Below are 16,789 nucleotides of genomic sequence, written 5' to 3'. Positions count from 1 at the left end.
ATTCAAAACAAAGAATCATTTGCATGGAGGAAAACTCATAAAGATTATTTCCATTGCAGCAAATAGTTCCTGTTCATTATATTTGTTCAAGCGTACAGCAGTCTTATCGTAGAGGGGCTCTTTCTTACTTTCTGATAACTTTAAGAAAACAGTTATGAAAATCTCTTCTCAGGTGAAGTCGTTTTATTATCCTTGCGTATTGGCACTAATAAAATATAAACATAGCCTACTTTACTTCTGAAAGTCTAGCTTTAATCTGGGCTCTATAGTAGAAATGATGCACTTTTAGATAATCGTGTGGCTCTTAGTAACATTTTCATGTGTAGAGGTTTACGTCACAGCACTTTGAAGTTTAATAATAGCTACCCAGTTGTATTAGTAGGTTAGCATAGTAGTGCCTAAGTGACAGCAGTTTATTACCGCTGTTAACAGATCGTCATGCCAACCCAACGTGCGACTTGTTTGCTGCCTAGGGAAAATTATATACATTGAAAGCAAAACTTATTGATTGGTACATATGAAAATCCTCCGGCACGTGGCGCACGAGCAGCCACCTATTTTCCTTCAGCTGTTGTGCTCACTGACCCGGTTGTCAGTAGAGTCATGTCAACAGCACAGGAAGAAGTTGGTAGCTCTACGTTTGTATTTGCCAAAATAAAAAGTTTAACCGAAACAGAAAGATACCGTTTCTTCTCAACACAGAATATTCACAGCCCACCAAAACGTCACTGTTTATGTAAACATATGAAATCAATTACGTGTCAGTGTTTTCTGTGACTAATATTTAAAAATTTACAAAAACTTTGTTAACGGACTTGATTTCAGAAGACGGACATATTGTTCTACAGAATCATTAGCTTGTAGTGTGTTTCAGCCAATTTTCGTTTTAACTCCATACCTTCGAACTTTACGAATTCGCGGGCGATAAAAACAGAAGTGAAGAAATAATAGTTTCAAGACAAGTACATTTTCCAGGTAAGTTCTGTTAAATGAATAAATAAATCTTCATTTCCTAATATTATATTCATTATTTTTCTATATGGCAGTAATTTGCACTAATTTTTGACAAGCTTGTCGTTACTGAAAGAAATATAAAACAAAATACCCTTGCACAATCTTAACCAAATATTAAACATGTGTTAGTTGAATGTGAATGTGTTCACAACCAGAAAAGAAAGATATGATCAACTAATTAATGGTAAACAAGTTCACTTTTTTTAAAAATAACCAGCGAACGGTGATAAGTATTCCTAGTATTCCACCTTCATTTTAATCAGTGAAACAAACTATGTTGAAGTAAGTACGACGCATCTGTTCCAGATTTTAAGATTTATAGATACTTTTCCACGCAGAATAATATAAATTCAGTCAATATATAAAAATAAAGGAATAAATTCTGACTCAATATATCGATTTCTATCCATCTTTATGTGACACTTAAGCTCAGAGTTATCTAAAACAGGTGAACCACCAAAAATTATGACATAAAGAGGGGAACATCCACTCACAGAGCCATTAAACAGGGTAAATTAACAGGATTTGAAACCGAAGAATTCAAAACTAAGGAGGTATAAATATTTATGCTCACTCACAAGGATATGTAATGGAAAAACATACTCTAGAAGATATGTATAGTACGTAAGTATGCACTCAAATATTTATGCGATTGGGAAAATCTATACCAACATATTAATTACACATGTTTATGTTCGCTCTGAAGATGTCTAGTTGCTTATACACCGTTGTTTAAAACATTGTGCTTGAGTTACAAATAGTTTATCTTTTCAATATATTCTTAACTGATCTGACTTATTAATCGAACTACAATAAAAAATAAAAATAATCTGACTCTTCGTTCAGAATTAGCCAAATATTGTCACTTCAAATAATAAACTATAGAGATTAATTGTTGGACGACCTGAATATTGTTGAACTAAGCTTTTTACCAATTTCAAATTTAAAGCAATGATCGACCCAGAAATCAAACTGATGACAAACTGAAAATCGCATAGTTTTCTAATGTGAAAATCAAGTTTTTATTCAATCTTTAAACCAACTGTTAACTGGTGTGAAAACTAATTTAGTGACCAATCTGAATTCAAATTGTTGGTTAATGAAAAATCAACCTACACATTTGTTATATTTTAGTTTAATGATTTACGAGCATTTGTAAACCTATCATAAACTGATATATGAAAACATTTAATATATATTAGATTAAGAATGTCATATGTGCATCAGTATCTTGTTTTCAATAACTTCTATTTTTATATCTTACTTATAAAATATGGCCTGGTGGTTAGGGCGCTCGATTCGCAATCTACAGATCTGGAATTGAACCCCATCACGGAACTTAAACAGTCAATCTCACTATTTGTTGGTTAGATCAATTCAAAAATTGGCGGTGAGTGATGTTGACTTGCTGCCTTCTCTCTAATCTTTCACTTCAAAATTATGGACGGCTAGAGCAGATAGTCCTGGAGTAACTAGCTATACGCGAAATGAAATAAACAAAGAAACAGACATAGCTTATCTTGTCCAATGTTACTTACAGATCAATAATACTGAGGATTGTATTGAAATTATTTTTAATATATTATTTGGCGTGTAACGTGACACAGCCAACATAAGGCCACGGTGGAAACGAATGTATCAAAACTACATTTTGTCATTGTTAGGTATTTCGTAGATAGTGTGATACCACTAAAAACTGATCGCGTTTGGGAAGGATTTGTAACAGCGCTTTCTAAAGCAAAATATTCATAAAGTCAGATCATAAAAATGTATTGAGATCGAGGATTTAGAATTTTCAAGGCAAAAATATTCCTTGTATTTAATGACATTGAAAAACACATAGGAATATGAATAGTTAGGGCAGCTCTTCAGATGTGGAAGAAATCTGAGGGTCGCGGGTTCGAATCCCCATCCCACCAAACATGCTCGCCCTTTCAGCCGTGGGGGCGTTATAATGTGAAGGTCAATCGCACTATTCGTTGGTAAAAGAGTTGTCCAAGAGTTGGCGGTGGGTGGTGATGACTAGCTGCCTTCCCTCTAGTCTTACACTGCTAAATTAGGGACGTGCGCGAAATTCAAAACAAACAAGCAATGAAAAAAGTGGCCGCCACTATTACGATAATACATAAACTCAGATGAAGTTTCTACTCCAACAGCTACCGTTAGGCTTGTATAAAGAGCTGTTTCTTGAGTTCTACACACTTTCTATTTTGACCCGTGACCTTACAACATCTTCCTGTAAGACACTTTTGTGACCACTGACTGTCAATTAATTAATAACGTGAAACACTGAAGAAGAACATTAAGTGATGGGTGTTAAAAGCGGGTAACAGAAAGCACTCTTAACTGTCCAACTTTGGCCGCTACCTCTTCCTACAAAGTCACCCTTACCATCACACAATGTATACAATGTTTTAGGTATATACATATGGAGTTCTTAAAGCTTATACGAAACTTCTGGTGAAGTACTAATATGTAATACTATGTTAGAAATAAATTGTGTAAAAGTTAGGATTTTTGTGTTATTTAGCATAGCATCCACCCCCATGTTTTCTTAAGTTCATAACTCGGACAAAGGACGGGTACTCCAGCTTGTTTCAAATAATTTATCATCATCAATGCTAGCATCTAGATTTAAATGTTTAATAAACGATTTAAAAGTTTGTAAAGAACATTTTAAGTGACACCAATAAAGATAAAGAGCACAATAAATGTAATTTTGAATTTACATGATTTAGCACACTGAGATAATACAATCATTAATTAGTAACAAATATATCTTTAATTACAACTATGATTACTCTAAACAATTAAATATAAATAGTCAATGATTGTTTTTTTTTTAATTTCGCGCAAAGCTAGACGCTAGTCGTCCCTAATTTAGCAGTGTAAGACTAGAGGGAAGGCAACTCTTTTACCAACGAATAGTGGGATTGACCGTCACATAATAACGCCCCCACGGCTGAAAGGGCGAGCGTGTTTGGTGTGACCCTCAGATTGCGAGTCGAGTGCCTTAATCACGTGGCCATGCCGGGCCTAAATAGCCAGTAAATAAGATGTTATATTACCTTCTAATCTTGGACTGAGTTTAACATGATAATCTAATCTTCTTTACCGTTTCACTATTTTCAGATTTCCCAATCATGATTTTTTCATCTCTTATCCACACGTATTTATACTGTTTTTATTTTCAAAAGTGTAAACACTGAACAAAAAGCACACGCTTAAACTTAGTTAAACTTTAATTGACGTAAATTTCTTTACCTTTGAGAACCCACGTTCGCTGTTAATTCATAATTGTGTCTTTTTCTGTACATGAAATGGCATCTTTCTTTAGAAAGTTAACAATGATTTGTAGGCGGCTTACTAGGTCTGTATTATTGCAATCTGTGTACAGAACAAAGATTATTCGACTTTAATGTAATACCAAATTTAAGAGCCATCTCCACCACAATCACATTCAGGTTTTCAGTTTCTATTATAGGAACACCAGATATTTCTGTTTAATTCTTTTCTGCCATATTGTTCTAGATACTCAGCTATTATAGTTGTAGAATCGATCTGTTTTTGCGTTGATAGTACACATCTTTTAACCTTTCATTGTCTTTCTCCAATCCGTGGATTTTTCCAATAGTCTTTGTATAATTAGATTTCAACTCACTTTATTCTTTACATATAAATTTGTGATTTTTTTTATTTCGTCAAGATTTGATTGTAATGAGATCAATCTATTGAAAACCAGAATAGAAATATCATTTGTTATTTCTTATTTTGCATTCGATAAGGAATTGATAAGCCTTCCCTCCATTTTATTCATCATATCAGTAATGACTTCAATATCTCGTGCTTCTTGAACAGAGTTATAGGTTATCTATTTATTTAAGAGATATTTCAAAATCTAGATTCAACAAAGCAATTTCTATTCATATATGCAGTTATAGACAACAGACATTAATTATTCTGATACTATAATACCACACAATGTTTCTTAATTTCAAACTCCAGTATAGCAGTGCTGTTCTAATAATGGTATTATATTTAATAATATAATGCAACAATAACATAACTGAAAATTCATAAATGAATTTGATGTATTACCTTTCAGATCAAATGTCTAATTATTCTAAAATTAAAACTAAATTATAGCTTCAATTATCAATAGAATTAGAGAAAGCAAGACCGCACAATACCTACACCACTAGGAGGAGTTTAAGTCTAAAAAATGTACCGAATTATTAACGTCTGATCTTCATTCAGTTTAGCGTTTCAATTATCTAAACACTAATCTTTCAGCTTCAAATAAAAAAATATTCATGTTATTATTCTTATTACTTTAGAAGTTGCACAAGCTTATTTTGATGACTCGAGTAGTATTTGTTGCACTTGAATTCTGGGTTCGATGTAGCCTTAAGTGTCAATCTTCGAGAGTACATCATGTCACTGTTTACAGATAGAAGTATAAACGGTGCTCTAGGCTTTACAGAATAATATTCTCATTTTCACTTGTTGTAAAAAGCTGAGAATATACTCTTTTCTTGGGGGTTTAATAAGACCGAGGTATTGGACTCTATCCTACCCTATAATTAATCTTAGTTTTGAATACTTTAAGAGAGTTGAACTAGAGAGTCAAAAATGGTCAACTCTGTAGTAGTGACTTTATTTTCCTAAGAATATATAAAATAGCCCTCGCATTCTTGAGTTGGGTAATTTTATTGGTCTCGTTATATGCTTAAAATGTGCATTTTCATTACTATGTATAGTAATTCAAGCACAATTTTAAGGTAAAGCTATATGGAGAGGTTGAGTACATTATTAAAAGGATTTTTGAATCTCACTACGTCATTACAGTCCATGTCGCTATGTCCCACCTAACGACTGTGTATCTTGACAGTAACCTTCCAGCTTATTTTCCATTGCAAAAGGCTCCTTCCTAGAGCTGTCATGTCCAAACTACACTACCCCTTCATGAAAGCTTTCCATAATATATCTAATATACAAAAACAACAGTTTTCCAACACCAATTTCAACATTCCAATCACACTGATATCCTTAGGCACTGGGTTCGGCGACTTGACCAGTATGTCTACGTATAGAATAGCATGAATATTCGTCTTATTCTTCATCTATTTGAGGTATGCGAAGGTTCAACTACAAGTATGACTAAAGGTCTTATATTGGTGAACCCATTCCTTGTTAACCTCATTTCCAGATGGAAACCCTTCCTGATTATGTTGTCTACCGTTGCCTGAGGCATATGGACAGCTTTAACCAATGAGTTTTGTGTTCGTGGATTTTCTTTTGTTACAAGATGCCACACTTTGTTTACCATAGCTGGGATATGACTTGTTGCAGTTCTCGTTTTGAGTCGTTATGGGTCCGAAATTGATCCATATTAGTAGTTAGGGCAGCTCTTCAGATGCGGAAATTATCTGTCGCCAGAGCGTGCTCCACGTGCATAGAGGGAAGGGATAGAAAGAATGATGTCATCAGAGACGATAACGTCATAGTTCCACGAATAGGAACCAAAGGCGCATTGCTAGGCCGCCATGACAGATGGCCATGATGTCAGAAACAGTGACGTCGACGGCATGTATCAACGTGTTTAAACATGGCTAGATTGAATAAAATCGGTATAAAACACTAATTCATTAGTTCTTTATTTAATTACATCCCTTGATCATTTATACGTAAATTGCCCTAAAAAAGACGTTTATTCAAATATCATGCAATGATTTGTGATATTCTATGTCACTTGTTTGACTTTATGCTATCCATACAACTTGACAAAATATTTCATTTTACACATCATTCTTTATAGTTCTATCTTACACGAGTTTTACAATGGTGGAAACTGTACTTCCACATATAATTACGTCATCAATGTCTAGACTGAATCCTGTTAATACCATTATTTTAACGACAATCTTATTGTCCGTAGGTTATTAAAAAACTGCTGTTATTCATTATTTGCATGGGATCACAACTTAAGTTTTTCTTTTCAATTATATATATATATTTATCTGTATTACATGTATTTTACAAATATTACTAAAGATTGTATACATATTTCAACGTACATTTAATAAAGATGTTTCTATGATTCCGTAGGACAGTATGCAGCATATAGACGTTCTTTTAATTTCCATCTGTGGTTCATTAACACCACGGAAACATTTCACTCTGACTCATTGTGACCTGATCAGTCTATCTAACTTCAAAACACATGAGCAACAAACTTTCTATACACATATAACGAATGTTTCACTAACTTTAATTTAACATCTAGTTAACAAACTCTGTAGTAAATCATTTGGCTACATAATAAATGTGATCAATCACTATTATAGAATAACAACACTTACTATTTTTCATAAATCTTTGAGGACTGAACTTTATTGGACACATGTCGACAACAATAAGAAGTATAATATATACGCTATTGTTCACTCACACACACACAGACGAATACGTTCTTTCAGTACTTTCTTGTTGTAAGTTCGACAGTTCTTCTTGATGAGTTTCTAATGTTGAGATTATGTGGAGACAGTCCTAATGGATCAAAATATTCTCCTTTCTCATATCTACCAAAGTAAATACAAACCCAGTGGCTACCAGTATTTGCCTTTTATCCCCGTTTTCCCCATTGCCCCCATTATTATTTATAATACAGCGTATAAATATTCGAAGTATAGTATAACAGTGACATTTCATATCATGTAGTCGTGAATAAGTATAAATATTCTATGAAAAATATTATTCTGGAACCTCTAAATATTGTTACGAATAAGTATAAATATTTTAATTACAATACCACAGTGAAGTCCTATAATAGTGCTATTAATAAGTATAAATATTTTAACTACAATATCGCAGTGAAGTCCTATAATGCTGTTCTGAATCAGTATAAATATTCAACTACAATATCGCAGTGAAGTCCTATAATGCTGTTCTGAATCAGTATAAATATTCGATTACAATATCGCAGTGAAGTCCTATAATAGTGCTCTTAATAAGTATAAATATTTTAACTACAATATCGCAGTGAAGTCCTATAATGCTGTTCTGAATAAGTATAAATATTTAACTACAATACCGCAGTGAAGTCCTATAATGCTGTTCTGAATAAGTATAAATATTTAACTACAATACCGCAGTGAAGTCCTATAATGCTGTTCTGAATAAGTATAAATATTTAACTACAATACCGCACTGAAGTCATATAATGGTGTTTTAAATATGTATATATATATTAACTACAATATCACAGTGAAGTCTTTTTGTGAATAAAAATAAATATACATTTCGTGATATTTAAAACACAATCATTATTCATTGTAGAATTCTAACAAGCTTCTGTAAAAACCTCATATGGTTAAAAATTAAGTTGTAGCCGTAACAAAAATTTGTCATTACATTTATTTTTGTAAACGTATTTCTTTGAAAGCAATATATTTTCGTAAATGTACCTTTTTTTACATATTAATAAGTAAATTTTAAAAATATGTGAAATTTCATTTGATTATTCAAAGCCTATGCTTAACGTACAAAGAATAAAATAATATATGGCTAGATTTAAAACAGTTACGGTTGGCCTTAATTGGCTGTATATTTACTACCACGTGCAGCGCCCTCTCTCTGCTACAATGAAATCATTGCTAATTTTTCGTTAGATAAGTTCCATCAACGAACAAGCCACTTTTGTCAGTAATCTCGATCTGTGTGCGTAAATCGAATGGGAGAATAGAAATTCGATAAAGGAGGAAACATGGAGATGGGAAAGTAAAGGAACATAGGCTTTGGATTGTTATTAATTTCGGACATTTGAATAGTGGCAGACTTTATGTTCAGTCACGTTTTGAATACAATGAAACTAAGTAAAAGATACGAAAAAAATCGAACTCAATGAAGGCTAGCCTCATAGTGCTTTCTAAAGCCTGTCTTAATGTCTAGTAGAATATCCGCAAGAAAAAAATATTTAAGGTTTTTCGCACATCTTGCACTGTCGTAACTTGGTTTAACTCGCAGGAAGAAAGATTTCATACCAACATGGTATTTAATTCTAGAAATATTGTTAACTTTTAGTTTCAGTACTAACACAGTCAATATAGTTCATGGGAAAATCTTCGATATGTTTACCTGTGGTGGCGCTTGATTCTAAAATAGATTAGTTAAACCAATCATTGAAAACAAAATCATTTATTATATATACACATACACATGTGTTGCAGTTTACGCAGTTAAAAGTCTATAAACATGGCCTTCAAGTAACGATGCATGACTTGATATATTGTCTATTTCTTAATGTAGTTTTAATAATTCTGTAAAAGCCCCTTCCCCCGTTGTGGCTCAGCGGTATTTCTGAGGGTTTATAGCGCTCAAAATCGAGTTTCAATACCGCAGTGGACAGAGCACAAATAGCCCATTGTGTAGTTTTGCGCTTAACAACAACAACAACAAAAAAAATAGACAAACACGCCTACTGTAAAACATATTGAATTAGCTACTAGTATAATATATTTACACTTTGAATTAACCATCTTTGTTTAATTTCGTAAATGTGTTGATAGAACTAGTCAGGTTCATTCATTAAAGGGGACCCCTCATTCAGTGGTTCAGCGGTAAGTCTGAAGGATTATAACGCTAAAAACGGGTTTCAATACCCGTGGTGGGCATAACACAGGAAGCCCATTGTGTAGTTTTATGCTTATCAAGCAAAGAAATATTAGAAGGTCGTTTATTCATATAATGTCACCTGAATAACGTGTTTCTCTGAGTGACGCTAAAATAAAATCACGTGGTAAAAACTATTTAAAGTGCTTACAGCAAACATGCGTTTGTTCTGAATATCGAAAATAAATATAGCTTTTAATTTTAAATCCCCGTATTTATTATTAACACTAAATCTCGATATTGGTTACACAGGCCTGCGATGGCTTTATTGTCTTAAAATGTTTGCATATTCTACAGTAATTCTTGTAGGCTGAATCCGAAAATGACATCCATTTTTCTCCATCACGTATAGATTTTTCACAAAACATCATAGCGCAATACATAAAAGAAAACCACAAAACGTAGTTTTGAGACTAAAAGACGTAGATTTCACAGAAAAAAATCAGGATGAACGAGGATGCATATTCGTTTGACATCATTGTTCTTCCCTTTTCTTCACTTTGTTTGTATTTTTGTTAACGAACATAATAATAAAAAGTGTTCATTGTGGTAAACGAAATAATAATTTGATCTAAGTAAGATGTTCCCGATTTGTAGAAACTCCTTATGTGATAGAGAAAAATGAATATTATTCTCGATATCTGCGTAGCTGAACTATGGAAAATCTGTTATTAAAATGAAAACAACTTTTATGAAGTTTAAATTCGCCGGCCTGTGTTATCAACTCCAAAACTCAATACTGATTGTTAACATTAAATCTCAGTTAAAAGTAACCGGTTACGAATTTCATTGATTCATCAATTGCAACTGAGCCAGTGAATAAACCGTTTGCAGGGCAATACTTTTAAAGTTTACCGAAGACAAAAAATGAACTGCATTTTATCTTTTTGATTTAGATTATTTTTTATGATTTTTGCCGCTGGGTCATGAATGAGGTCCCATTAAAGTGCTCGAGCTGATGGAGAATGATTAGTTCTTTGAATATAAAAATAATATATATATATAGCTCATTTGTGATAATTTTTACTCTTCATACATTCTTTTTTAAAGCATGATAAGTGAAAAAAGGACGTCAAGGGAAGATAATCCTGTAAAAATACAGATTAAAATGAATAAGTTGAGATAACTTTGAATAGTGAAGGTATTCGTTTAGATATGCCAACATTTGTTTCCTTTTTAGTATGTGTGAAAATGAAAGATCGTCTTTTTGAAAGATTAGATATTTAAAAAAAATCATTCACATAAAGCCAAATTCTTCACTGATAAAATATCATAACTCAGCCGGTGTTACACAAGTTTGTATTTTCTTTAGTTTTTATATTAAATATTCATTTTTGTCTTTCACGGATTTTTTGAACGAAGGGGGTAAGTTTTGCATTGAAGTGTAAAAATATTGTTTTAGACAACTATGAAGAATTAGAGAGAAATCTTTCAAGGTAACGTAAACAGTATTAAATGTCATTTAGCGTAGCTCTGTGTTGTAGAATTATTCAAACTTAATTTTCATTATCATTACCAAACACATTAGATAAACGTAATGTTCAACCTGGCTTCTGTGTATCTTTGTTTAATGATTGGGTTCATATTTAAAAAGCAGCATTCACTGACTTTGTTATTATTTAGGCTAAGTAAGTCTAGTTAGCATTTTGTAAATTTTGCTTTATATTTGTATAAATGTTGAATAAACTTTCTGTAATTATTTTAAACAACTTATTTTGTTCAGCATATCTAATTATTTGGGCAGGAGGCTGTGATAAGTTCAATTAATTCTCAAAATTCATGCGATATCCAGTTTATTCTTTTGGAAACAACGTAAAAGATTTTGCTGAACATTTTTTCATTAACACATGAAAAATGCTTGGTAAAAAAAAAAGTCAATAATGGATTTTCACGTAGCTCTTATCCCGCCCAACCATTGTTGGCGGGATTCAACAGGACATTTTCAAGTGGCAGATCCATAACTAGATGACTGAGGTGGACCAGAGAGACAAATATGGTTTCTGTGATCCCAAGAACACCTTGAACGAGTTCCAACACGACCAGCTTCACGTCTGGTGTCCGATGGGGGCGGTATTTTCAATTTTCTCCTTTTACCAAAGGCTACTGCAGTTCGTTCGTCAAACCTGGGCTGGAAACACGCGTAAGTAATTTTAAAATGTATTAAAATTATTGTTTAGTTTTCTTTTCTGTTATACCAGATTGTTACAACTCCATTAGTTTCGGTTATAAGTTTGATTTACTTGTTCCCTTGACATTACTTATTGCAGTTACTTGAGTCCCCCACTCACCCCCTCCAGTGGCTTAGCAATAAGTTTGAGGTCTTATGACGCTAAAAACCTGATTTCGATACCCGTGGTAAGAATAGTGCAGATAGCCCATAATGTAGTTTTGTGGTTAACATCAAACTAACAAAAACAAAGAAAACATTTATTCGAAATTATGTAAAACTGCATCAGTATTACTTTCGTAAAATAGCATTATATATTAGATTAATTATTAATATCACGCTATATAATATAACACATTATTTATATTACATTATATAATATAACGATATGTTTATATCGTATTATATAATAGAACAACTTGTTTATATCGTATTATATAATACAACAACTTGTTTATATCTCATTATATAATAGAACAACTTGTTTATATCTCATTATATAATAGAACAACTTGTTTATATTTCATTATATAATATAACGATATGTTTATATCGTATTATATAATAGAACAACTTGTTTATATCGTATTTTATAATACAACAACTTGTTTATATCTCATTATATAATAGAACAACTTGTTTATATCTCATTATATAATAGAACAACTTGTTTATATTTCATTATATAATAGAACAACTTGTTTATATCGTATTATATAATAGAACAACTTGTTTATATCTCATTCTATAATAGAACAACTTGTTTATATCTCATTATATAACAGAACAACTTGTTTATATCGTATTATATAATAGAACAACTTGTTTATATTTCATTATATAATAGAAACATATTTTACAACAAATTATATAAAATGTATCACATATATGAATAATTTGCCTTATTTTCGAATAAGCAAACATCTAATTTTTGTAACAAATGAGCAAATATCGTAGAGTATGACTTATACTTATGATTTTTTTCTTAAAGTTGAATCTTCAGAGCACTTATTTATTTCCGATATACTTCCTAAATTCAGGGGTTTCGCCAGCGGTGGGTGGGTTATGGAGCGCGAACGAACCCCCGTTTGGACCAAAAATAAACGTTATTTCAACGAGGCGTCATATCTACTTACAAATTGTAAGCAACACTAGTATCCTTAATACAACCATTACGTATTCAAACGTACTGAACGGTCAGCAGTACCATTTGAATAACAAGTACCGTACCGTTCAGGACCACAGTGGCCAAGGAAATGCCGTGCTGTAAAATCAAGTTCTGGCCATGATAAGTCCTTTGTGTTTTTCTTTTACGCTGTGGTAACTAAATACGCTTAAGAAGATTATGGCTATTTATTCATTTCCATAAACGGTTCCATACAGCGCTTAAACCGAAGGATTTTAAATGACAGTACGCGTACCTTATATTACAGAAGGTACAAAATAGTTATTATGAAGAGATTTACATATGCATAATTGTGACGTATACCTAGACTTCAATTAAAGAACGAAAAATAGTTTTCAACTTATTTTTAAAATATGTATGAATATCTATTTCAACATAACTTGGGCATCATTGAGTTATAATCACATCACGTACAGTTTTACTTATATATATATATACACACACACTCACATATCTAAGAAAGATGCCTCAAGAACAGAAACGAATTATCCTAAGAAAATCCTCGGGACGTCCATGAACCGATTATATAGTTGTTCAGAGTCAATGTATATATATATATATATATATTTGAGAAATTATCTTGCCATTCTTATGAATGACGTTGTAGCAATAATACGAAACAAAATAATGAAACAGTAAATTGTTAAATCTTTCAGGAAAGTTCTGATGATCCAATTTCTGCCACAACACGAAAACTGTATAATACAATCGTGTTAGGTGTGAGACTGGCTTGGGCAAGAGGTGGGCTGAAGTGGTTTTATATATGTATAAGCTGAACATAAAAGTCTTAGAACGTTGCTGCTTTAATTTTTTTTTAACTGACAAAATACTTTTACGAGAATGAATGCCATAAAATATAGTGTTCCAAATTCACCAAAAGTTATTGTTTTCATCTTTCGCTACTGTTTTGTAGTCCTCTTCTTTCGAAAGACAAACAGCTAAAATGTAACAGTTTTTCTAGAGCTCGCTGTGAACAGGCTGATTTATTTAGAGAAATTTGGGTTAAGTTTAAACATTTTTTTGGATATGAAAGTTTTTCACTGACTTCAAGAAGACACATTTCAGTGAGTTAGTTTCCTAAAACTTCATACGCCACCTTCTGATTTATTTCATTCTAGAGCGAATAATTTCAAAAATAGAATATCGAACGACAGATGGAAAAGCTTGAATGTGAATTTAAAATAATGAAAGAACGTCTTATGTCACAACTATTACTATACCACATAACACTACTCGTGTGTGTGTTTTAATTAAAAGAGATTTAGTAAGCCCGAAATCAAGTAAGCCCGAAATCAAGTGAGGTTGTAGCGATCGGATCTCAATAACTGTCATCATTAGTAGCCTATACCATCACGAAAGGCTAATTATTATCTTTTTAATTACTCACTGATTAATAATTAGACTTAGATAACCGCATAGACTCGGAACAATGACAACAATTGAATCTGAAATATATTACGCAAGAATGATATTTTTCAATCTTTCCGAAAAAATAATAGACAATAGAAATCCAGTAATTTCAGCCAAACATACCTAATCAAATTGTTTGATTAAAAGATACATACGTGGTAAAGAAATCAGTATTCTTCTTCAGCGTATTAGTAATAGTAATAGTACATAATTGTTATATAGGAATTAGATTTCATATAAGATATCGTAATGTTATTTTTCGTGACGAAAACCTATTCTGTCGCGCAGGTCTATTAAACCGGAACAAATGGTTCTTATAACTCCATAAGAAATAAATACAAATAAGCAGTTTTTTTGATATTTAATACTCGGACCCTTTTACCAGAAGTAATCTGTTTAGATTTTGTTATTATTGTGAATAACAATGGTAACACCTTGTACCAGAAGTAATCTGTTTAGATCTTGTTATTGTTGTGAATAACAATGGTAACACCTTGTACCAAAAGTAAACTGTTTAGATCTTGTTATTGTTGTGAATAACAATGGTAACACCTTGTACCAAAAGTAAACTGTTTAGATCTTGTTATTGTTGTGAATAACAATGGTAACACCTTGTACCAAAAGTAAACTGTTTAGATCTTGTTATTGTTGTGAATAACAATGGTAACACCTTGTACCAGAAGTAATGTGTTTAGATCTTGCTGCTAAGCGTTATTGTTGTGAATAGCAATGGTAAAAATTCCTGTAACGAGGTTGATCTAATTAACTTTCTTAGATTATTATCACATCAGAATAGTTTTGCGCATTGTTCACGTTTTCCATTTATGTTTCAGTTCTTTCATAAATTTAACTTATTTCCCAAGAGAAACACAACAATAATAAGATTATTTTTATCAACATCGTAGTTATGTGATTAGAGCCATATAGGAACATTGACAGATGATTCTAGTAAGACATCTTAATGATGCACCTCATATACATGTCTAATTATTTTATACAGTAAAGTCTTAGGTCTTCTCAAGTTAACTAAAGCAGCACAATTCAATTTAATACCTGCAAAAATGAAAACAATATATATGTATTTGAAAAATGAAAACAATATATATATATACATACTTCAGCTAATGAATTGAAATGACAAAAACAAAGACTGAGACAATGAATAACGTTATCAACAAAATAATTTGTGGTTTTATTTGGGGGGAAGGTCAAATCCTACGTGTTTTTCTAAAGTGAAAATACAAGAATATGAGCTGAATAGTACGTACAGTTACAGCGTAAAACTGGTAGTTTTGTCAGGTTTGTCTAACCTTTTGCCCCACCCCCAGTGGCACAGCGGTATGTCTGCGGAATTACAACGTTAGCAACCGGGTTTCGATACCCGTGGTGGGCAGAGCACAGATAGTCCATTGTGTAGCTTTGTGCTTAACTACAAACATACAAACAAAATGTAACTTTTTGGGGAGTAAATTAGTCCTTCTGCCTCCCCCCCGTCTCCATATTACAATTATAAATACTTTTGTTTATCACTTCTTCAAAGAAACTAAAATCTAAAGTGATTGTGTTTTTATAATTAGAACCTTCTCACCATTATTTCTGGAAGCGAATAAAACAGATTGAGATGTTGAATAATCAGACTAAGATTTATGTCCTTAGGACAGGCATGTTAAAATGCTTCATATTTGCACACCATGAAAACATGATATTTTTTCATACTCTTTGACAACACACACAGCTAACGGTTCGTACCGAGGCAGATCTAACAAGCTAGCATATTGAACATATTTCTTCATATTTTTGCCTCGAGCCACTTGATTACGCATGAGTTGGCGGGCGCGATCTTGCGCGTGTTCTTTTGATACGCAGTGCAGTACGGTTAGAAATTATTCAAAGGATTTCAATCAAATTTTAACGCTTGGATTACACTCTCGACTTTTGCAATGCGAAATATTTTGAAAGTTTGCCTAGCATTTGTATGTAAAAAAAAAGTTAAACACGACAAAGTAAATAACTACTCGACGAGCAATTTTACACATATGTAAAATTAAATCCATAAAGTCGCGTTTTAAAAAAAAGTGTTTAAAAACATCCCTTCGAATTACATACTAGCTGATGGAAGATATCAGCACTCTTGGAGTTGGGTGTATTTTTTTGTTAAAATCTTCCTTACACGTGCCCAGCTTTCCAGGCCATATAAACAAACACACAGAACTAGACAGCACAGGGATGCTATAGAGATTATATAATGAGGCATTATCTTATTGCTAACTATATATATATATATACACACATTTGTCACACTATGTTATGTATGTATGTAAGAAAATGTGTTGTTCGATGAA

The 16,789-nt window shown here is 32.3% G+C and overlaps 1 protein-coding gene across 4 annotated transcripts in view; it reads left to right on the top strand.

The window, feature by feature from the left end:
• LOC106457163 (Kv channel-interacting protein 1-like) overlaps positions 1–16,789 on the top strand; it is a 108,906-nt gene that overhangs the window by 52,679 nt on the left and 39,438 nt on the right. For 2 of the 4 annotated variants that reach the window (XM_022382986.1, XM_022382987.1), the window contains one exon: positions 11,581–11,824. In XM_022382986.1, coding sequence (XP_022238694.1) covers positions 11,650–11,824 — 175 coding nt within the window. In that variant the 5' untranslated portion in view covers positions 11,581–11,649. Of the gene's footprint in view, positions 1–623; positions 976–11,580; positions 11,825–16,789 lie in introns of those variants that run through there. The other 2 variants (XM_013916550.2, XM_022382988.1) reach the window with 2 other exon arrangements.

This window comes from Limulus polyphemus, unplaced genomic scaffold (genome assembly GCF_000517525.1).
Source record: "Limulus polyphemus unplaced genomic scaffold, Limulus_polyphemus-2.1.2 Scaffold298, whole genome shotgun sequence".
Taxonomy (NCBI): domain Eukaryota; kingdom Metazoa; phylum Arthropoda; class Merostomata; order Xiphosura; family Limulidae; genus Limulus; species Limulus polyphemus.
This window is presented reverse-complemented; position numbering and strand designations above follow the sequence as displayed.